The sequence below is a fragment of the Pezoporus occidentalis genome, unplaced genomic scaffold (genome assembly GCF_034315485.1).
Source record: "Pezoporus occidentalis ecotype Australia unplaced genomic scaffold, CSIRO_AGI_Poc_V1 ctg95, whole genome shotgun sequence".
Taxonomy (NCBI): domain Eukaryota; kingdom Metazoa; phylum Chordata; class Aves; order Psittaciformes; family Psittacidae; genus Pezoporus; species Pezoporus occidentalis.
The window spans coordinates 448,521-473,076 of record NW_026916315.1 but is presented as its reverse complement, the minus strand read 5'-3'; the positions used below and the strand labels follow the sequence as shown (position 1 = coordinate 473,076).

General features: G+C 41.7%; 1 protein-coding gene across 8 annotated transcripts in view; it reads right to left on the bottom strand.

The window, feature by feature from the left end:
• Nucleotides 1-24,556, bottom strand: part of LPP (LIM domain containing preferred translocation partner in lipoma) — a 353,500-nt gene that overhangs the window by 39,667 nt on the left and 289,277 nt on the right. For all 8 annotated transcript variants that reach the window (XM_062606306.1, XM_062606312.1, XM_062606305.1 and 5 more), the window contains one exon: nt 20,919-21,088. In XM_062606306.1, coding sequence (XP_062462290.1) covers nt 20,919-21,088 — 170 coding nt within the window. The remainder of the gene's footprint in view (nt 1-20,918; nt 21,089-24,556) is intronic.

Genomic DNA, 24,556 nt, shown 5'->3' with positions numbered 1-24,556 from the left:
CACCTCCACTTTCTTTTCCTGGCTGTGTCAAAGTAAATAGTCAGAACTACCTTTTCTGGTGAAGCCATCCCTGAACGAGAGTGAATTAGAGCATGACTAAACAACCAAGCCATGAGGGAGCCATAGGTGGAGGAAAACCTACTTTCTAGGTACTCAGATGTGGCCTGCCTTAAATACATTGAGCAAAAGTGACACCGACACTAAGGTGATCGCAAGAGAGTGGTAGGTAGGGCTGGTTAAAATATTCTTTCCTGAGAGGCACCACCAAGTCTCCACCATCACTCCAAAGAGACACGTGCATCAGACCAAGAACATGGCATGTAGCTAGATAAAGTTATCTGGGATGGATTCCACCACAAGCATCAGACACTCTTAACAGAAATCCAGTTGCCTCCAAATCAGACAAAAAAAACCCCCAGTGCTCCCTTAAAGAAACAGCAGTGAAAAACAAACCACACCCCCCCCCCCCAATACCCTGTGTGTAAGCATCAACAAAAACTAAGTAGTTTAATACATTTTGCAAAAGTAAAACCAGAATAAGTTCTTTGCTTCCAACACATAAGGAACATATTATTATCACATTGTCTTCTGTGATTATTCAAGCAATGCATTTAAACATTCAGGGAGAGAATGTTTGCTAAAATATTGTTATGTAACATGGGGAAAATTACCAATTCTGCCCTTGATCTTTTCATATTTTGGTCCAAGAAGGAGTCACTAGATCTTATTCTCTGGTGGAAGCAGCAGCATGTCCGAATTCTGACCCGATTCTTCCAGTGGCTTTTACAGTGGGCTGACCCTATCTCCTGCGGCTGAGTTATTCCAGATTTACTGAGCATAACTGTCTTCTGAATCAGTCCTTCAGAACTGCACATTTCCAAAGACAGGTGGAATAAACAGCACATATTCCTCCATGCTCCTTGCTGACAGAGGTCAGAGATCATTTACTTTCAGTTCCTCATGACTTGTGGAGTCTGAAGCCTTCCACATAAGCCAAGCAGGGCCAATGCTATCCTGCAGTTGCAAACATACTTTAGCAACTGCTGATTCATGGAGTGGGCTTGCTACATGAATTCCCCTCTTCTCCTCATAGCAGAAGTTATTGAAGATCTGTTCTGTGGGTATCCTTATTTCCAGTTCGCTTGCATCAAGAGCATACATAAAAGACAAATAGATCTCTTCGTTCCTAGACACCTACTAGAAGCTGCCATTTTCCTACTCTAGTGTTGGGGGAGGGGACTTTCAATAGGCTTTCTCAAGCTGTGACTCAAACCAACCTGCATTGGAGTGAAACCTGTCCTACATACACGGAATGAAGGTGACACTAACTCTGGCTGGATGGCCGCAACAAAGAGTTGTGGTCAATGGCTCAATGTCCAGCTGGAGACCAGTAACTAGTGGTGTCCCTCAGGGATTGGTGTTGGGACCGGTCTTGTTCAACATCTTTGCCGCTGACATGGACAGTGGGATTGAGTGCGCCCTCAGCAAGTTTGCCAATGACACCAAGCTGTGTGGTTCAGTTGATATGCTGGAGGGAAGGAATGCCATCCAGAGGGACCCTGACATGCCCATGAGGTGGGCTGATGCCAACCTCATGAAGTTTAACCATAACAAGTGCAAGGTCCTACACCTGGGTTGGAGCAATCCCAGGCACAGCTACAGGTTGGGCAGAGAAGAGATTCAGAGCACCCTGTGGAGAAGGACTTGGGGGTGTTGGTCGATGAGAAAATGAACATGAGCCGGCTGCAGTGTGCACTCACAGCCAAGAAAGCCAACAGTATCCTGGGCTGCATCAAAAAGAGAGTGACCAGCAGGTCAAAGGAGGTGATCCTGCCCCTCTACCCTGCTCTTGTGAGATCTCACCTGGAGTATTGTGTGCAGTTCTGGTGTCCTTAACATAAAAAGGACATGGAACTGTTGGAACAAGTCCAGAGAAGGGCCATGAGGATGATCAGGGGACTGGAGCACCTCCTGTATGAAGGCAGGCTGAGAAAGTTGGGGCTGTTCAGCCTGGAGAAGAGAAGGCTGCGTGGAGACCTCATAGCAGCCTTCCAGTATCTGAAGGGGGCCTACAGGGATGCTGGGGAGGGACTCTTTATTAGGGACTGCAGTGACAGGAGAAGGGGTAACGGGTTGAAACTTAAACAGGGGAAGTTTAGATTGGATATAAGGAGGAAATTCTTTCCTGTTAGGGTGGTGAGGCACTGGAATGGGTTGCCCAGGGAGGTTGTGAATGCTCCATCCCTGGCAGTGTTCAAGGCCAGGTTGGATGAGGCCTTGGGTGATATGATTTAGTGTAAGGTGTCCCTGCCCACGGCAGGGGGGTTGGAACCAGACGATCTTAAGGTCCTTTCCAACCCTAATTATTCTATGATTCTATGATTCTCTGAAAAGCTGTAGTTAGGCCTGGTAAAAAAATATTTTGTTTAAAATTTCAGAAATGCCCCTGACTTCCCTTCCTAAAGGAAAGTTTCCATGGGAAATGTCTGATCCTCACACACTCTTGAGAAGCAGCTTTCTATAGTGAGGAAAAAAAAAAGAAAAATCTGTTCTTGGGATTTCCTTTCAAGGCTTTTAGTTTCCATCGTTCAAAATGTGATTAAGATCTTCCTTTTGGGAGATAACTGGGATGAAAACAGAAATTTCCAACCATCTTCAGCTGAAATTCATTTCTTGTAATATTGAGTACATATCTCTAAGTCATGGAGAGGTAGTGAAGGGTTTTAGCTCTCACAGGGCTGTGTTGTCCCATCATACAACGCATCACAGCTCAGGTATCTGCAGTCTTCATCAGGCCGTGACTGTGTTTTTATCTTTCCTACAACCTCCCAAGTAAAAGCATAATCCTATGTATGATGTAGTGGGCTGGACAAGTCTAGGTCTTGCTTAGCTTGGAGTTATGAGGGACAACAGTTACTAAAATCAAGTGTTTGGCATTTATACAGATGTTCCCACACACATAATCCAGCTCCTTGGAGCCAACCCTGTAACATTTTCCCTCTTTTCCTAAGACTGAGGTTCAAAAGCACCCATGAAGCTCTGTCACTACTAACTTGTAGCAATGAGATTTACCTGGTCTGCCACAGAGGCCCTAATCATCACCCACTGAACCCTTGTTACAGCATTGCTTTTCTTTTTAATTAACAGCCAAAGTAAAATTACCAGCTCAGTCCTCAGTGAGTCTGACTTGAATCCATGCCCTCTCAGTAACAGTGAGGTCTGCTGTAAGCAGAGGAAAATGCATCAATCTGCTAAGGGATAGCAAGTCAGAAAGCCCCTAACTATACCAGAAAGTTTCAGAAGGCAAACAAGACTCCTCCAGCTACAGCACCAGGGCTTCTTTTGCAATTAGGAAAGAGAAGATAAGGGACAAGTGAATTTCCTGCTGTGATGGGGCATTTGCAATAGAGTCCCTATAACTACATCTTGTTCCTAGCGGTACTAGTCTACACAGTGCTGGGTTATTATGTACTGTCTTGGACTGCTTGGAGGTAATAAGTATTCACTGAAAATGGACTGCTATTAGCCACCGGCAAAAGCTGATTATAATAGTGCCAGCACTGGAATATGTTTTCCACCCATCTACAAGAGGAGTAAAATAACAGGAGGAAAAAAAAAAAGAAAAAGAGAAACCCACAACACATTTGCCAGTGTTTGGAGCGTAGTGTGCTCTACGTACAATTATTGAGAGAATGACAGGAAATTGACCCATTTACTCAGAAAAGTTCCTATCGTGTTCTGCACTATTTCATTTCATGCCCATTTGAGAACAAGTAATTTCTCTTCAGGGCAGAAGATAAATTGTCAGCTCGTACACACATCTCTTTTCATTGCCAGGCACAAAAATATCACAAAGAAACATTTCCCTGCCCTTTGCTTAATTTTCTTCTTCTTTTTCATCTTCTCTAATAAATGGTGCTAACTATAAAAGCCAACGGACTGTAAATAAACTCAATTCTATTCCTACCTTACCTTGTGATTGATTTTTGGACATAATGTATTCCACCCACAAGGTCTCTTGTCTGATTCAACCACTCTTCTTAGTACCAGAGGAAAAAATCAGATAACAATCTCTGCGGAATAGCTTCATGTAAAAACAGAAACATTTGGCAACTACAGTTTCTTAAATGCACATTGTAATACATGCTACACTGCATTACGGCTCAGCAGACAAGCTTTGTGTTGGTACCGAGAGCATGTGTCCTGCGGTGGGAGTCTTCTGTGCAAGGCTTTGACTGTGCATTTAGGCAGAGATTCTGCCAGCGGTGCTGCTACAGAAAAAGCAGCATTAAATGGTTCTTAGGTTGTGTGGTATAGGGTACAGGGAAGCCTAGCCATCTTCCCAGCTCTGCCCTTGGACTTAACCTGTCATTTGACCCAGCCACTTTTCCTCTCACTCTGAATGTGCTTGACAGAGATGGCAAACACAGCAATTGGATCACAGTAATAGGAAATGCACACAAAAAGAAGGACCCAGAGACCTGAAGACAGCAAGGTCCAGGGGGAGAGACAACACATTTGGATAAGAAGAGAAACAGATGTGATGGAAATACCTCTATCTACATCCTGAGCTCAGGTTTCTAGAGAACTAAGCTTGCTGTCCCTGCTACTTTCAAGCGACAATTTTCAGTCCTGGACTGAGGACTGCCCAAGGACATCAATGAGCACAGAATTAAATGGCATCCCCAACTGGCAGCAGTCGAGGTCTGCAAGCAGAACATAGGTAACCCCCATCATGTATGACTGGAGAACTGCTAATGTAAAGATGAACCTTGGGCATGGAAGAGTCAGCATGGCAGTAATTTTTGGTACTCTCCAGCTCTAGCCAATATCCTTCAAACACCCTTCCAGTCCTCAGCCATTTTTTTTTTCCCAGTTTCTTGAAATTTAAGTTAGAGCAGGCTAGCAAATCCTGAGCTCACACAACCTTTCCTGCAGCTGGCGTGCTGTCCAGCACACCTCACCTTACCTTCACAGCCCTTGCTCTGCAAGGTATAACCTCCTGTTTTGTACGTCTGTAGTGCTGAACACACTGCTCATTTGCTCTAGGACTTCATATTCAATCTGGTCACTTGCCACAGGTTTTTCATCTGAATATTAGGTTCCCTGCCCTCTTCCACCCTGGAGGATCATTACTAGGAGTAAAAATTACCAACAATCTGGAGCAGGAAATGAAATGGAGAAAGGAGCCCAGAGTCAGTACCAGCCTCAGCGTTGTAAGTCTTCAATCCTAGAGTGAGAGCAGCAAAACTCATTTTTTCAGGAACCAGTCAGAAGAAGCATTTTTCTGACCATAGTTTTGACTATGATGGAGCTATGCGGCATATGAGCTTGGGAAGTGTCTTGCAAAAGAAAGAAGGGCCTTTCTTCACAAACCAGCAACATGTTCAAGATGCTGCTAATTCACATCCAATTATTATTCCCCCACTCCCCTCCCCAAAAAAACAAACCTCAAAAAATCAACAAAACAGAGTTACAAAAGGAAGAGTTTCCCAGTCAAGAATCATTCAGAAATTACAGCCAAAACCAAACTGTTAGGGGCTGCTCTTTATCCCGGGGAAATGCTGCTTGCTGCTGCTTAGTACAGAGCCTCTTATGCAGAAATCCAGTCTGCACATGCCTACAGGGAATGTGAAAAAGAGGGAGAGAGAAGAAAAACAGCTCCCTGCCTCTCAGTGACAGTTCTGTTTCTCTCTGGATAACAGCATGGCCCTTTGGACATGTGCAAGAGAACAGCAGAGAGCATTACCTGATTGGGAACAGAAATGCTGTTCCCTGCTGTGAGGGCAGCCAGATTTGCTCAACTCCCCAGAAAAACAGTGAAAGCATTAAGGTAAACTTTTACCTTCCCATCTTCATCAGCTGAAGAAAGAATTTCCTGTGGCTAATTACACATTTTAACACCAAGGCAGAGATTGTCCTCTAACTGCAAACAGTTGCCTCCAGCCTTGGGGTAGAGCCCAGCTCTGATCAGGGGACCTCGGGCACTGGCATCAGGCAGTGGTGATTGGACAGGATGGTGGTCCCTCACCTCCTACCCTGTGATGCAGATGCAGTTAAGGAACGTGAACATTGCTGAAATGGGATTCATCAGGAGATGCCAGCTGATGAATACGCAGCTTCCTGCTATGTGCCAGCCCCATCCACTCCTCCTCCCAGCCACTCTCCCTGCCCACTTAAAGCCTACATTGGAGGCCTTTGGGTCTGCTAGCTACCAGGAGAAACTGAGATTTTCCCTTAGAGTCAGACTCAAAACCCACCAATCCACACATCTGTGGCAATTTTTCCAGTGATGGGATATGGCTCTAGCTTTTATCAGGTAACTTCTTGCTGCTTCTCCACAAGCTAGGCTCATTGGGCTTACTCTTGGTCCCTTAGAAGATAAGAAATTCTTCCTAACATTGAGAAAAAGAAGACAGGGCTCTTCAAATGCATACCCTACTCTTCCTCCTTGCTTCTCACTCCTTTGTTTATAAATGTTGAAGTATGAGCTAAACCTTGACTGCTGTCACAGTCCTGAAGTCATGCTGATTCCAGTACGAGGGTGAGAGCAGGAATATGACCCATCCACCATTTGTGCAGGAACAAACTCCCTTGCACACAAGGATATTTGTTTCCCAACTCCCTGCCTCACTTTATATACCAATGCTCACCTTCCCTCAGCACAAAGGAAAAAAAAAAAGAAGGAAGAAAGGAAACAAATACCTTCCTCTGCCACCACATACAAGCATCCACATGCACAAATATTTTGGAAAAACTGAAGAATCCATAGGTGGAAGGGTTAGTGCCAGATTTTAAAAATTATTAAACATTATGTACAGAGAAAACATAATGAGCTCCTACGGGAAGTAGAAAAAATTCCCCATGAATGAGGGGAAAATGGATAACCACTCCTAGGATTGCCACTGGTGAATTATTCAATAATCACTCCCCAGCAGATGGAATATATTTATCCACCCCATTGGAGCACACTTTGCAATTTATTTACACTGCTTTAAAATATGATTATTTATTTAAAAAATAAACAAGGTATCCACAAGGGAAAAGTGAAGGAAGCGCAAGCTTAAAGGATAGAAAAAAAGCATGGGTTTAGCTTTTCAGTTTATCTTACAGAATTTCCACTCAAATTCACTTGAATCCTCCTTACTTATCTTCTGCTTTAAAATACATGAAGACTCTTTTAGTGAAGCAAGCCTGGATTCCTCACATAATCAAGAGGATCATTTTATAAGATGGAGTCTATACCTCTTATACTTTCATTAGCCACATTGTCTTGGGTACCAGAAGTCTGACTGAGCTCCCATTAGTATCACAGAAAACATTCAAATCAGGATCAGTGAGAGCAGCCCCATACGTTAAATTAATTTGATTTACAGGATCAGATTCCTTGGCTAATCTAGAGGGGACTCTACACCTGTGGCCCACCAAATAGCCTTGCCGTTTAATTACCTACTTATTCTAAAACACAAAGGGTGCCATTTAGCGAAAACTGAAAATGAAAAATGCAGCATTCAGTACCATGTAAGTGCATGAGTATATTGCCTGCTCCCAAAATCAAAACAGTAATTGCGAGCAAAAGGCTTTGCCCACTTAACTGCAAAGTGTGGTACTAGTAACTCCAGAGCAATTTGGACAAACCAGAGGAAAGGTCCATGAAAGGAAGAAATACCTTTTCCAGGCAAATGCCAAATCATTTCAGACCAAACTCAGGCTTCCAGATGCTTCCAGTGGAAGTCTGTGTGTATGTACAGATATATATTGGGCATGGAAGGCTGCACAAAACCCATTACCTTTAGCCAATTGGGCACAGATGCTTTTAGGAGCCAGAAGCCACCTGGGAGAGGAGAGGTCAAGAAACAGGTCCCACAGCATAACACACATTTTCATACTTCTCCCATACAAAAGAAAAAAAAAAACAGCCCAAAACCACAGTCCCTTTACCAAAGAAAAGACTAGTCGTTATTAGTAAAACCTCTTCACAGTTAGCTTTTCAACAATCCATGGTGATTTTCTTTACGAGAAAGTGAAATTTATTTATAGATATCAAACGTGTGAGAGGCCCATGGAGAAAGCACCATCAATGGCTACTGGAGAGGCAACTTTCAAGAGTGACTAAAGAATAAGATTACTTAGTAATAGGAGTTCAAGTCTCATTGTCAAGAGTAGGTTAGCAACCCCAAAATCATCAAGTTTCTCAGTCATGTGCTTTCGAAAATGTTTATTCAGGTCCTGAATATAATATATGATATACTCTGTATATCATATATTATATTCAATATGTTATATAAACAAGGTGTATGTGTGCATATATATATATATATACACACACCTTGTTATATAAACAAGGTATATAATATATATCTTGTTTCCCTTCTCCAGATTAAGAAAATCTGCAGTTAATATGGATCAAAGATATTTTACAAAAATATTTTGTAAAATCACAAAAAAAACCCAAACCCAAACACAACCCAAAATTTGCTATACTAAAATCCAGCTGCAGGCATGGCTGTCAATACTTTACCAGGTAGCTAGTGCAGTAAAAGGGCTATTACATAAATGAACTGGTACAGTGAATGCTATACATCAGAATACTACTACTTAAAGAGTTCAGATTGAAGAGAGAAAATCAATGTGTTCTACTTGCTAGGAAAAGGCTCAAACATAAGCAAGTCCTCTCTTGAACTGGGAGGGCTTCACTTTCCAGTAAGAAAGCTAAACTGACCTCTAAAATCTCAACATTCTAAAAGAGTAAAAGCAAGTTCACTGCATATTATTCCTGGAAAGATAGATACCAGGTTTCAAAAACTGCTTCCCTCCCAGTAATTTAACACATGATTACAGACACAAGTACAGATGTGCACTTTTCAGCTGGGATATGGACATTACAGGCAAGGGAGTAAAATACTCCTCTAGCCCTCTTGAGAAGGCAAACTGGAAATGTCAAACACCTCATGTGGAGTTATGCACTCATTTATTTTAAAGACAGAAGGGATTAAATACATCTACATAAAGGAAAGAAAAAGTGTTTAAACAACAATAAAAAAAGATTTAGTGGTATTAATAAAGAACTCCCTTAAAGCAGCATGTCACCATTAAAGTAATTAATAGGGCATGCAAGATTTCAGTGGAAAGTGAGCAGTGCTCACATTAGAGCCTTTTAAGTTTTCATATGACCTCAAGACAGACTACAGCATTTCTGTACAAAACTATCCTCTAAACCAGAGATGGGGGCATTCAAGTCCATAAAAAAAGTGATTTTAAAATTTAACTGATATGGTCTAAGTCTAAAATGCAAAGGTTAAGGGAATATTAGAAGGGCAATAATTCTATCTGATTAAACTTTTATCCAAAGTGACAATAAAATGTCCAAAATGAATTAAGGATTTTATTAAGAGATGCAGAAGTTCTATAAAAGAGTTTGAAATCTAAGTAGCACAAAGAAGAGGTTTTATGATTTTTTATTTTTTTTTATTGTCTGGATGGAGGTGATATTGCTATAAAACTTTAATCTTACTGCCATGCCAAAGTGAAAGTAAACCTGTCAGAAGCAGTAGAGGAAATCAGGACTGCTTTCTCTTCTTTCTATGTTGCAAGGGGCTCTTTCCAGCATAGAACTGACAATATGTACCTTCTGTGTATGGTTTTGATACTACAGATAACAGACACATGTGTACAGGTTATGTGCTGGTGATTCACCTGGACTTTTGCTGGTTGTGATAACACCAAGGCTGTAAATACAGGCAAGTTACATGGACTGTTCCAAATGAGTACTGAGCAAAAACTGGTGCTATGCCACCAGGCACCCGAGAACATTTCAACCTTTCCAAAATGGAATTAACTATTTCAGGACCGTTTCAGATATTTTAGTTGTTTATTAATACCTTTCTGTAATAAGAGGATTACAACAATTTCTGAGCCCTTGAACAAATGCATTTCACTACCTTAGAGTGACTAAGACAGCCATAAATCTGTGGAAGAGGATGAAATACTTCTGTGAAAACTATTGCTAAAAGCAGAGCATATATTACTTAGAGCAGAGCTCAGCTCCATCAGGGCAGTTTAGGCTCAGTAGCATTTGCCAGCCATGACTTAGGCCATCACTAATTTTTCCTTCTGCCTCGCTGCTGCTAAATGCTGGCAACTTGGTTGCCTTGGTGATGGCTGCAGTGCCTGTGGCAGATGCACTGGAAGACATCTTGCAAAGTGGTTTGGCTTTTCTGGGAACTCTTGAGCCGTTTGCGCATTGGCAGGACTGTTGCAGTTGCCACAGTAGCTACTCCATGATCCTCCAACCCACCAATGCCAATAGCAGGGACAACCTGGCCCCCAACCTGCCCCCCTCACACACTACATCCTCCATGCAAGGACCCAGGGCTCAGCCTCTCTCCCTCCACACGAAGTCCCATCATGTATTACAGCTGCCACTACTTGCTGCTAAGAAGGGAGCCCAAAAGGCAGCTGCAGGGATGCCCATATCCTTCTTTTGCCTTACGCAACCCATGAGAAAAGCACAGCTCCTAAGAGGAGCAACCAACTGCGAATTGCCAGGGAGACTAGCATGTCAAACAAATATTTTTCTTTTCACAGCAGAACATAAATATTTGGCAGCACATTTAATTTAAAAAGTCTCGAAGTTACTCAAATAGAGGGGAGAACATTGCTATAATGTTCATTTGCTTCCTAAAATATGACCAGTCACAGATGGCTTGCTGTAGGAAATATTAAATAAATTTCTAAAAGTGTTGTCTGGCTTTAACACAGACTGCATTTACACAGATACCTCACTTGGTGAAATGCCAAGATGGTGTATTGGTTCAAATACGTCCTTAAACAAAAAACTACGTTGTCAGGAACTAATGGAATATTCATACTTAAAATCCCAATCCCTGATAATATCTGGAAGTTAATTTACATTTCAACACTGTTTCCTTCCCCCCTCCCCCTACCTACATTACCCTTCACAAGCAAGGGAAAATATCCAGGTTTGGACAGTAGCAACTTTTAGGTTTTTGGGCACCATATCCGTTATTTGTTTAGATTTTCAGAGTAGTCTGAAAAAATACCTAAATGAAGAGCACTGGGTAACATGAGCATCTGAAAACAACAGAAGGCCACTAAGCGCTAGACTCAAAAGCAACGATGTAAATACAATGAGCCACAGCATTTAACTGTCACATGTTAGCAGATTAACTTCAGCAAGACAATAAAAATCAAAGCTATATAAAGATCTTTTCCAGTCCTCAGCATCTGCAGAAGCAGATTCCTACAGTGCCTGAAGAAGCCTATTGAATTCCTGCTTTATACCTGAAATCAAAGATGTCACGAAGGTTCTTGGTTTGTTCCCCAACCCTCCCTCCCCCTAAAGCTCCATTTTTTACAACGACAAAAGCCTTTGGAAATATGGGCATGCAGCACAAAGACTGCCAGCAGTTTCTGATTCCCTCCACTTAGTGCACTGCCTCAGAGAGTTGCATGGTAAATCCGCTTTGAGAGTTATAGCATCAGGTTGCTGTGAGAAACTTACATGGTGCTTCTACACCAAACAATTGCCAGGAAACAGCAGCCAGGGAAAAGCCGGGGCAATGCTGTGTGAATCTCATCACTTATTTTAAACCACCCAGACATCCCTCCATCTCTAAGCTCGCCAATGTGCATGGTGCCGTCGCTGCCTCAACTGATATGGATGGTCCTCAGGGATGGGAGCAAACACAGGGACCACAGGTCTTGCTGGCAACATTAACCAACACGCTCTCTGCTCCTGTGAAAGCTGCTAGCTACCGGAGCACAATAATTTCTTGTTCCCGGCAAATGCTACAGTACCAGAGTTGAGCTATAATCTGGTTTTCCTTCTGCCCAGAATACCCCAGTGAATGATTTACATTTTCTGTCAATATTTTACTTGGCCCACAGCTTTATAATCAACACAGCTGAGAAAAAACAACATACTTGCAATTTGCTTTGACCCTCCATGAGCACCAAACACTCACCATACTCTTAGAATCAGTAAACGTTTTCTCCTGTCATCATTCATGCTTGTTGCACTTTCCCTCAACTGGCATGATTCTGTTTTTTCTCTGATCAGAAATCTACCAAGCCCAGTGAGGTTTGTGCGTGTGTGTGGTGGCAAGTTAAACAGTTTCCTCTACTGCAAACAAGTGCTGCAAGCAAACGGCTGTCCTGGAATGAAGAAACAGAGACAGGACGCTAGAGGGAGGATCGACTCACAGACAGCTTTTGCCAGATCAAATTCCTCGGAGTATGGTTTCACCAAGGAGACAGCTGAACCGGCATGCTGCAAAAGCTCCCTGCCACTTGGGCTTGCAAATTGCTGTTTGGACGAAAGTAAGAGGGCATCTGGAATCACAGGGCAAGTGAGACAAGATTTTCTGTTCTCTGAAAGGCTGCTAAGGGCAAATGATACCTGCTAAATTCAAACATACCCCTTCCAGGACAGATTCAACTCTGTTACTGGCCTGTCTCATAGCCTGGCTGCAAGGCCTATGCTTTACCAGCAGTTCTGCGAGCATAGGAACAGTGGTGCAAAGTAATCAAACGGATTTGCTAAGAGTATTAACCCCATATTTACTTCAGGGAGATCTGATTTTTGCACCTCTGGACACTACGCAGCACTTTAATATCATTGCATTACAAAGGACAGAGAAAACTCAATAATATATGGATCTGGCAGAAACACACACCTAAATTACAGGCCCTGTTTCAAATAAATCAAAGCCTTCCTAAAATAATGGTCTTCAGCAGTCTGAATTGACAAATAACTATGCAGGGTTAACAAGCAAACAATAGGACTTCATGGAAGGGAACACTGTCATGGTACCTCCCACCTTCCCAGGATATCTAAAAGTCCTCAGCTGTCAGGTGCTCTTCACGTTCATACCCAGTCCCTAAACAGCAGTGGTTCAAGGAAGGAAAGAAAAGTAAGGTAGCCCCTTCACTGAAGACCTTTGCAGGATAAGCTGCAACTAGGCAGAATACTGGGACATGGAAAACCTGAGCTGTACAGTGCAGGCTGTTTGTGATCCTGGGCAGGTCACTTGAGCTCAGAAGAGGAGGAAGCAGGACTGGAAAAGATCCCTATAAATGCTCTGCCCTTGCTTACAGAAGGCTTGACTAGATCTTTACTGTTCTTCACAGATGTTTGCTCCACCTGTCCTTGAAGGCTTCCAGCAATGGAAATCCATGCCCTAAAACTGCATTTAATCATATTGGGGTCAGTTCTCTATCTGCAATATATGGAGGCAATGCCACTGCCTTTCTCCTCTACTTGCTGCCATCCACCAGGAAGGTTTTAGAGGCAGAGGCTATTGCCTGTCATTCACTGACACACCACAATAAGAATTTATTACAGTAGGATCTCTAGATCCTACTCAGGTAGCAAAGGCTGAAAGCAGCAAATGGTTTGCTGAGAAGGTGGTGAAGTACAATTGAAAGAAGAGCAGAGATGAATGGCTACAAACACTAGATGTGGCTTAGCATCTAATACTCATCTATACTTGACCACAAATTATGAAGATTTTCCAGCTGCTACAAAGATGCTGGTGCATAAAACTTCTTTCTTTCCTTGCAAGCTGTTTCTGCTAGTTTTTAAGAGGCAGACAAGAGCTGGGCTACCTTCTAAAGGAAAATCTCAATGCACAGATTGATGCCATTGCTAAATGACTTCATCATCCCCTCTATTGTGGTGTGATGCATAAGCAGATATATAGCCAGGGCCCATAAAATCCTAGCTAAAATCCCACTGGTTCTGCAGAAAGGGAGACTATTTTCTACCCAAGAATATACAGTTGGTCAGTGGCATTCACCATCTGAGGCAAGAAATTCAGCTGATCCTTCACAATATCATCTTATTTGAGTTACACAAAGAATTCCCCCCCACAAAGTTTCCCATTGTACAGTTTTTCTAGATTATACATGTCAAATCAATGCTTCATATAATCAAATATGAAAAATGCATGAAATTATAAAAGTGCAAGGCAGAGACAAGACAATTCAACTTGTTATGGCTGCCAACACATGCAGGATGAAAAATCTGGATTCTAGCAAGCCATCACAAAAGCCGTGTGTATATCCAGGTGTGGAGGAGGAGTCTTCATTTAATAAGGACACATTCTTAGAGATGGACAATAGAGAGAAGTGGGAAATGATCCATCCATTCATCCCAAGCAAAATTTCCAAGCTACCAAGACATCCCTGAACTGGTCAATCAGCAATTCATGCCAAATTTTCCAACACAGAAATACCTATTAAGATGCTGCCCACACTGTAACAACCTTTCCAAAAACATCTCCCTCATAACACTATCATTGCAGCATCAAGATGCTTTACTTCCACAGTCCATAGCTGGTCTTCCTGTGAAGCAACACTCTGCTCAGCCTTCCAGAAAATCAGTTACACTGTGGCTTAATGCTCTGCCTATCTACTTCAACATCAATCAGCTGAATTCACAACAGTCAACACCATGAAGGCCAACAGCTACTGTAGATTGAAAATAGGGTGCCCTACACTTTTAATTCCATCAAGTGACTTGTGCCAGTTAACCAAGCACATGCTGCTGTCCTGAGGAAAGCATAATTTCATCCTCTTAAGTTCCCCTCAGCAGATGTGTGTGTGTGTGTGGCCTCAAAGAATCCTCTGTCAAGGTGAGTCCACTGCAACTCTTGGCAGGGCTCACGCTTTCATGTCTTCAAAGCTGTAAGAGAAAAAAAATCCAGCTCTTTGGTTTGTAGACTTCTTGACCTGTCCTCGTTGGACAGCAAGATGAATTGGCCTTGTCCTCTTTTAATATAAGCCTCTGAGTAGACTAAGAGGAGTTCCAACATAGCATAGCTGATCATCTCATGGTATGCTTTCTCCCCTTTCTTTATAATTCCAGTATATAGAAAGGAGGTTATTGACCCCAGTCCCCCTGCAAAGGAACCTTTTCCTCATGTCTACTGACAAAATCGGAGGCATGACCCATCCCCTGTAACAGCTGGTAGGCCACTGAAGAAAAAAGATGCAGGCTTCAAGAGGGTCAGCTGAGTTCAGCATTCATCCCAGTTCTGACAGAAGCTGCTTCATTGACATATTCTCTCACACACACACACGTTTTTGTACGTCCTAGACTTGGACTCCTGGAAGTTCCAGGTGCAGCTTATGCAACAGCACCCCATCCTCCTCTGTTTTATCCCCTGATTGCACAAGACCATTTATCACTCAAAGCAGCAATGCTGAGCTTATGGCTACCACTCCTCCTCCAGCTTGCATCTGTATTTTTTGTATCAACGGTTGCTGGGTGGTATTAATAGAAAGGGCTGTTACACTCTTAAGGGATTTATTCATTTTTTTCATAAGTTTTACCAGGAATGACAGGCTTTTTGCCATGATTTTTTTTCCCTGAAGTTTCCTAGACTAGCAAAATTATCACAGCTAGTAATGAATAGGATTAAAACATGCATTTATCAAACCAAAATTCTGGACCTGTTTTGTGTCTGCTATGCCCACAGACATCTTCTGTTGTAGGTAAGAAATATCCAGGGTAGAAGCCTGCTGCTGCATCTCTCCACTACAGCAGTGGAGACTCAGTGCTTTTAGATCCATGGGTCACACAGGTTCAGCTCCCTGCTGCTGATGACTCATGCAGGAGCACCAAACTAAAACTAGCAACACCAGCTTTTTTCTAGGAGAGCACTGAGGAAGAACATTGATCTCAATGAAATATTTCGAGGGCAGAAAAATTCCACCACGTAAAGAGTGCGTGACTTCTCTTTAGTTTATTTTATATTTTTGTTCCAGTTGTCATTTTGAATTCAAACTCTTTGGAAAGGAGGCATAATAGTCTTAATGATCCCATTGAGCAGTTTAAATTCAAATTGTGGAACACTCACAATACCATGCTGGCAGCACTTTCCATAAATTACTCTCAAATTCAATACGTTGCTTGACAAAAACAAGAATAAAGGGCTTTTTACTTTAAAAAGAAGAAAACTTGTATCATAAAAAAAAAATCTTTAAATTACAGTTTCTCTTTTCTGGTCCAATTTAAGTTGTTACATGGTTGCTAAATTCGTGCTGTAATCTCTGCTTACAAATTGCAGAATTATTTTTAAAAATAGAAGTAATTTTACTGCAGGGATCAACCTTACACTTCAAACCGTGTGTGCTGGAGGTAGCTGCTCTTGCACAGCTTTCAAACAACCATGCTCCCGTGTGCACACGGGGTGAGGTTTACAGTACCAGTTGCAATGAAGCTGATAGCAGTTTTACCAGAGATTTCAATGAGAACAAATTGAGTTAACATCAACATTTCAGAATGATAGCAAATTTAAGCTTTCTGAGGGTGCACCATCTCCTAAAACACCAGCCTTTCTCTTGCATTCTGGTCTGATCTATCTTCTCCTATAGAACTACAGACTCTGATAGGCCAGAAAGTTAGAAGCTAGTCAAAGAGAGAAATCTTGAAGATCTGTTTGCTTTGGGTTTTTTTTCCTCACAAAACAAATCATCAGAGGGAAAAATATGGAGCACTATGACCCCAAATTTAAATCTGGGGAACAGCAGTGATCACGGCACAGTTCTTCCCCCTTGAAGCACTTCCACAGCTTTATTACTACGGAAAGATGAACCTTATCCTGCAAAGTCTTTGTGCGTAATCTTTGGGTTCATGTTCTCTGTATCTTGCAGTGTGCAGCAGAAAAAGGAAACCTCGATCCCTGGGTCTCCATAGGGCACTGCAGAGCATACCCACTATCTTCCCCCACTCTAGCTAGAGTGTTTCTTTCCTTTCTCATCATTTCTAGCCCACCACTTCTCCCAGCTTGCTTTTCATCTGTCCCTGGCTATTTCTGCTTTGCTTGGTTAGTTATTTCTGCTTTCTCATCCCCTTCCCCATCACACCATGGTCCTACCCTCAGGCCCAGAGGTAGGTCACATCAATTTGGACAGGACAGAAGAAACCCTCAGAGGCCAGGATCTTGCTTTCTGCACTAACTGGTGATACTCGGCACCTATCAGCCCTCAGCTCAGGGAGTTTATCTCCAACCACCAGCCTGCCAGGAAAGGGGATAAAGAATGGAGGAAAATTTCCACGTCCCAGAGAAAGTCATCTGGACATCAAAGAACATCCCATTCACAAAACAGCAGCATCACTCTTGCCAGACTGGTGTGTCTGGTTAGCCTTGTGTTCAGTCCTTATGATAATACAGTATTTGGAAAGCAGACAGCTGGCACTGCTTTAACATCTTGCTCTTCAATCTTTCATAACAACAGTTCTACAGATATTACTCTTAACCTTTTCTCTGCACCGAGTCCAGCACTAAAATCTCTTTGGCTACTTAGAGGAAGCAAATCAAATGTTTTTTTTGTCAGTAACTTGCCCTGTAAGGGTGGGGAAAAGTATACTGCTAACATACTGCAGACACAGCATTCATCACGTGTACAGCAGTACACTGGTTACACTGAAAACCCTATCATATTTATTTCAGATGTTACTTGACTGTCGTAATGACTAAGAGACATCTGTATCCTATTAACACTTTATTTTTTACAGTTGCTTTTAGTTCAGCAGAAGTGTCTTAATAGAGAAGACTGGTACTCTTTTAGAAATAACATCAATAATGAAAGAATCCTTGGATGCAGAGAAAAACCAGCAAACACACTGGCAACAGAACTCACTGGAGTCGTAAGTTGTAACAGGAAATGACAGTGACTAGCTTTTGGGTGAGGGGAATTTTGTGTGAAAGAAATTAACTCTGGTACTCAAATTCCCATTAGGAAATATGTGTGCGTATATATATATATATATATATGAAAATATATATGAAATATATATGTATATTTAACCAGTGATTGATCTCCTTAAATGTTAATTCAGACTCTGGAGAATTTCATCTTAGCTGGGTAACTGATAAACCAGAAACAACCAAAAAAGCCCCCCCCCCCCCCCAAAAAAAAACAAAAATAAAAACAAACCACAACCAAAAAACCCTTCTGCAGGCTATTTAGCCTCGGTATTGACTAACCAGTAATTAAATACAGCTCTTTGCAGTAATCTTAATTATGGCTTCACTCCACCACAACTAAGAAGAGCCACATAATAAACTGAGAAGATTAGCCAATTCTAACTGTTGAAAAATGTGTATTTTTATTTTTGTGCATAGTTTTTCTGTGCATAAGAACACAAGTCTCACAAAGGAATCATAAAAAAAAAATAAAATCAAAGTATTCATGAATTTATGTATGAATTTATGTCATGACCAGGCAAATACTATAGTTCATTTTCCTTATATAAAGGAAGCAGCTTGGCCTAATGGCTTGCATAATAGGTCAAGCGTTTGGGACTTGGGGAAATGGGGATGTGTGCTAGAAATCAGTGTGAATTAGGTAGACCAGTAAACAAGCTTCATTAAATTACTCAGACTTATACCAGCTGACAATTCTGTTTTCTCAGCTGGCCACAGCCATGGATTAGCTGTGTAGTCTTGGTCTAGTAACACAGGCTCCACCTTTCATGGGAATTCAGGTCCACAGGAATCTATGTCTGGTTTCTTCAGCCCCATTGATCTCCTACAGAACTAGGGCTTCAAGTGTCCAAGTCACTTTCTGATAACGGGATTTGAGGAAGCTCAAAAAAAAGAAATAAAATTCAGAGGCCACAATTCAGCAAAATCCTTAAGCACAGGCTTGATTTTAAGCAGGTCATTAACTCTCATTGACTTCAGTATGACAGCATCACACATCTAAAGGCAAAAGCATTCTTATTGTGCCTCAGCAATTTACGGGCCCCCAATCCACTTGCAAGCCTAGTTCAGGCCCTCAGCGTACTTAGGCTCTTATCATCCTACTGAAGCTAATGCAGACCTCATTTCTTCGAAAAATCAATGAGACATATGCTCTATGACACAAATTCCTCAGGCCTAAAGCCAATAGCATGGCAGATGCCTAGATCCCTTGTAGAGCTGGCTTTCGGCACAGCAGAGATCCTGAGCTTTCTGAAGGGTATTGAGACTTAGGATCCCAGTGCTTGTTTCTTCCACATTTAAGAGTTTAATGTATGCTTGGGTGGTGGTTTTGTTTTTTTATTGTTTTTTTTTTTCTTCCCTTTGCTGCATGAGACTGCCAGATTCCTGCTCTCCATATCCCCTTCACAGTACCAGCTGTCCAGCTACACATGCATGGCCCCATCAGCATTGCCATCCTTTCCCCTGCATGTGCAGCAGCAGATGGATCCAGACGTGTTTTGAGTTAAGTCCATAACCGTAAGTTTTTTTTGCGGACTGCATGGATAAACATTTAAAGGCCCCTTCTGGTTATGTAAAAAGAAAGCTATTAAACATTTACTCTTTACTCTGTACTTAGAGCTGCAAAGCCGTATCACAGAATGTACAAACGTGTATGCAACCAGGCAATTACCATTCCTTTATCCCTTAAATAGGTAGAAGATAAATTTGAAAGAAAACAAGGAACAGAATCCTTCTCCCTTTCCTTTTTGTATCCTTTTATCTTTCAGTGTAGGAAGTTTACTGAACCCTTGCCAACAATTCACTCAGGCTAATGAAGTGTATAAGTAATGGGATTAAATAATCTTAAACCATTAGTATAGTGGCTAATGCAGATGTTTTCTGAAACTAAAGCAGATGAGTGGTGAAGAATGTGTGCTTGATTTAGAAAAAGAGGAAAAGACACTATCAATCTGCAAGCAGACAAACTCAATTCCAGCCTCAAGTCAGTGAAATGTTTAATTCCAGTTATATACAGTTGCTCTAATCATACTATAAATGAACCTTCCTGAAGTCTGCAGTGCTTTGCACATGGTCCAACTTGCTATGAAATTAACCTTAAATTTTTTATAGCGCAATTATTTTAGTGCAAACAAAAATGGAACTGGTTTAAAAGGTACATATTCCATCAAAAGATCATTTAGTTTTTAAAAGCCAATTAACAAAGCCCATGTATCACTGCCATTGTACATATTTCATCAAAGGCTCTGCAGAAACAGAAGGAATAATGGGATATCGGTGGCATTTTCAGACATACCTATTATTGCTTTAGCTACTATCAGAATGACAGAAAAGTCAAGAAAGGCAGCAATTTTTATTTTCAGAAGTGCAAATTCTGGAACTGTCTCAGGCCCAGTGTTTATAAAAAGAACTGTGAATTGGAGATTTAGAAAGAGAGATATCAACACTTTAAGAATGTTTCAGTGCTTTTCTTATTCTAAGTTACAATTACTATCCCTATATACTGTATGCTAAGGTCACACCAAGGTAAGGCCTCAGGCATGTTATGTGATGTTTCTTCAATTTGCAACTCTGTGACTGGTTCCAACTAGCTCTTAACGGGAGCCTCTTAAAAGGTGCAGCTCCTCAGAGCAACTGTTAATTGTTCACTTTAAAAGATTGTCATAGGCATGAAATGAAATTTGAGGGTAAGGTAAGCGTGAAAACATATCCAATCCAAAGACCCTTAGTTAGAAAGACTTCCATCAAACAATGCAAAAGTCTTGATTTTTAGAAGTTTCAATGCTTCCTTGCATCTCACCTCCTTAATATTAGTGGGCACCATAGCTTGTAAGCATTTTGGTTTCAGGTTTCCCAATACAGAAAGCTTCTGAAAACAACACTTATGCCTAAGATCACTATGTAGTCTGTTCCTTATTACAGAGCTCAAAGAATTACAAAAAGCACCTTTTTCCCCTGCTTTGGACACTTCATTTCTGAGATAGGTTAGACCAGGAAACAAAATTCACCCAGGGAACTGAAAAGATCAGTGTTCTTCTGAAGAGCATGGAAAAACTGATGCCAACGATACTGCCATGGGATTGTCAGTATTTAATGGTAAGGCAACTGTATGGCAGTAAAAGAAATCAATGTTTCCAATGTCTCTGTGTTAAAATCATGGTGCAAACAAGAATGGATACTTACAATATAGCAGGGTTCACAGTAGGCTTTCTTCTCCACTGCATAGAAAGGCTGACCTCTCAGCTTGCTGTTGCACTTCATGCAGGTGAAGCACTCCACGTGGAAGACCTGGTCCATGGCTGTACAGCCAGTCCCTTCTCCAACAACATTCTCCCCACAGCGGGCACAGCGGCCTGTCACCAAAGGGAAAGGACATAAGTCAAAACAAGCTCCTGGTCTCAGCTGCAGAAAAGGTACTCCCACATGCCTGTGCTACCCAATTGGTAAGTGGGACACAGAAGCTCAGTCAACAGAAGAGCAATTTGTACCACTGCTGGCAAAGATCCAGTGCTACTGAAGGTCACTCTGGTGCTGGACCACATGAAAAGATCTAGAAAGGCTTGAAACTGGCTCCCAAGCCTGCATTGATACCAGCTCTACTGCTGCTGCTAGCCAGTGATTATCATATGAAGTCTGAGCCCCAAATGCAAACCATTCAGCTATCATCTAACCAGGCTATCTAGTTGTCCTCAGCTCCTCAGATGGGATAAACCTGTGCCTAAAGCCTTGCCCCCACATGAAAGGATTTTGTGGTAGGATGCCTCATAAAGCTGCCTGGTGGCAGTGCAATTGTTACCATTTAAATAGTAGTTTTTGCTTGTACAGCTTAAACCAATTCTCTCAATGGAGCTAATTACTTTTTTTTCTGTTTGAAGATTACTATGGATTAAGATATTTTGCCTATTTAAAGCACAGAAGCTATTTCTCAAGAAACCAATTTAACTAATTTGTGGCTACTTTATTCTTATCATCCTTCAAGAAAGGTGTATCAGAAAATACTAGTAAGGACTCTAAGTAAAGACAAGCCACAAGATCTCTGCCTGTTTTTGGAAAAGGTCCTTAATGCTGCACACAAATATTTAAGACACAAAAAAATCTGCATGCACACAAGACATACAAAAGGCTTGCTGCCTTGTTCAGATTGCTGTTGAAGATGTTATATGGCAGATAGATTTAAAGTGAAGACAGAGTTTCAGAGAAAGATGGTTTCTTAGATCATGGAAAAGACATTTTCTCAGGGAAGACTGTGGTGCAGACATGATGGAAGACTGTGGGTGGAAGGCACACCTTTGCCATTTTCCCATGCCATTCATCTGAGTTCTAGAAAATGGAGATAGCCCATACCCAGCAATCAGTGTTGAAAATAATTCATGCGCAGAGTCATGGGAGGTATGTAGGCCAACCTCAGCCACTCTATGCAGGAGAGCCCTACCAAAGGCAATAGAGCAACCACAGTCTGGGTCTTTGTCCCACTCAAAATGGTATTCTGCAGTTTGAGAATAATTGTGCTGCCCAAAGTCTTGGGACCTGGCACTTCTTTTTCCAGGTTCTGTGAGTGGAGTGGTGTGGTCACTAAGGGTGGGAAGGAGAGGAACGGAAGTGAGAGCTTCCTTCCTGCAAGCAGGAAGGCAGACTGAGTTCCAAGTAAGAAGTACTTATAAATGGATATACACATAATAATTAAATAATCCAGCAACAATATGATGCTCTCTCAATATCATGGTGTTTACTGGTTTTGTCAAATACTGCAAAACTTCCTAAAAGGACTTGGATATGTTTCATCATCTCAACAGCAGGGCTGCTGTCCTTGAGCAGTGTACCATTGATGTCCCTCCACTCACGACTTCTTCCCTGCCTGTCCCAGACTCCAATAGGCTATATCCAGGGAACAAAGCATATAAGCTACTTTTGGATCCCTCAGGATGTGGCAGTATGATATATATACACATTTGAGATATATTAGGAAAGCTTGGAAAAGTACCCAGATCATTATGATTTGCTAGAACGGCATAACCGTAGTTGGCATTATACAGGACAGACAGTTCCTGACTCAAACAGTTCCCAGTCTGAGCAATGTGAAGGGAGAAATCACCAGATAAATCCACACGAGCCTGGAACCCCCTCCAGAGGAATGAATAATGTTGTATTTAAACTCATCTTTCTTTAGCATTTGTTATTAGCATTGTGATTGACAATGTTGCTCTTTAATAACTCGACTGAAATGCTTCTTGTGAGGACTCTTTTTTATGAGTCGAGAAGGAATGCAGGGTTCCCAGGATGGTGGTGAGGCTACAGAGCATGGGGGAAGAATGGAAAAACCATGAGGATTAGGAAGAAAACAACCAAACCACTGGAGAGAACCAGTAAGAGAGCAGTACTGCTTTGGGAAGGAGTGAGAGGAAACCTACTGTAGACTGTATACTGCATGTACAACAGGAGAGTACTGATCAGCCCTGTGTGTGGACAAGACAGAGTGTGCTCCAGGGCCTTCTTCAAACTGCTCTTGTAGCTGGGCTGTAATATGAAGAGATGTCTGGGGAGCAGTTAATATCTCTATATATAAAACATGAAATTGAAAGCCATTAGTGTATTACTTTACACAGTGTTTTTCCAGAGGGAATATTCCACTGAAGAATTTATTTTCCCTGGTGTGCTATTCTGTGATCATCCGGTATTATTTTTATGAGGCATTTGGACACAGAATAATGTAGTGTCTATGCAAACACTTCTCAGCTTTCTTTGTTAACATGTGAGAAGAACATGTGGGAATCTTTTCTTCCCCTCCTGCTCTTCTCACATTCATAATTTAGCCAGCTTTTGTATACTTCAACATTTATCCTCCTCTTTGACCAAGGCATCTCTCAATTTTTCTGGAGAAGCTATCTATATGTAGACTGTATTTCTGGTTGTACTTGCGTCAGGAGACCTGGGTCTGTTTCTGAACTCAAATACATACTCTTGTAATCTCTGGCAAATTACTTAGGACCTTTGTAACTCCATCCTCCCTTTGAGCAAAGACTTCTCTGCCTTCCAAAGATGCCCTTAGGCTACATTCCTGCATGGCCTTGAGGTCAACTACACTGCTGGTGGCCAGGTACAAACCAAAAAGCAGCACAACAGAAGTCCTGGCCAACTTCTCCCCTTGAAGGTGGTGTTTCCTTAGGCTTCCCTTCCTCTTTCTGGGTTTTTCCACAGAAGGTTCCCATTTAGGCAGCAATAGACTTAACCTCTGTATATTTATGAGAAGTCCAAATTCTGCTATTATGTACACTGACAGAAATGCTCCTATAAACTCTTGCATAGGAAAGATTAAAGAAAGTTTCCTTTTGTATATTTATATGCAAATTATAACACTGTGGCTTTCAGCAAACCATGTTTTTCATGAGACATGGCCATTCCACTGAGGATTGAAACACAAACTCTCTGCCAGCAACACCCCCAACTGACTCATTCACCTGAAGGGTAAAAGCAAGTAAGCCAAAATATGGAAATTTGGGAGCTTACAACTGTAAGCCACTGTAGATGGCTCGATGCATGCAAAGGCATGTGGGCAAATAGACAACTGATCTGACTTACAATGATGCAGCCCTTAAAGGCTCCACCTTCTGCAGATCTTGGTGCAACCTGGGAACTCACAAAACTGTGAAAGCTGGTCAATTCTCCCAGCATGTAACTCAAATTTGGCTGAAATAGGCAATTAGTTTCAAGAGTTGTTGGCGAGGAAGTAACTGACAAGCAGACAGGCACATGCACAAAGCAGTGCAATTGCAGAAGACTCATTTCCTTAGAAAACCAGAAAAAAAAAACCACTAAAAACAATG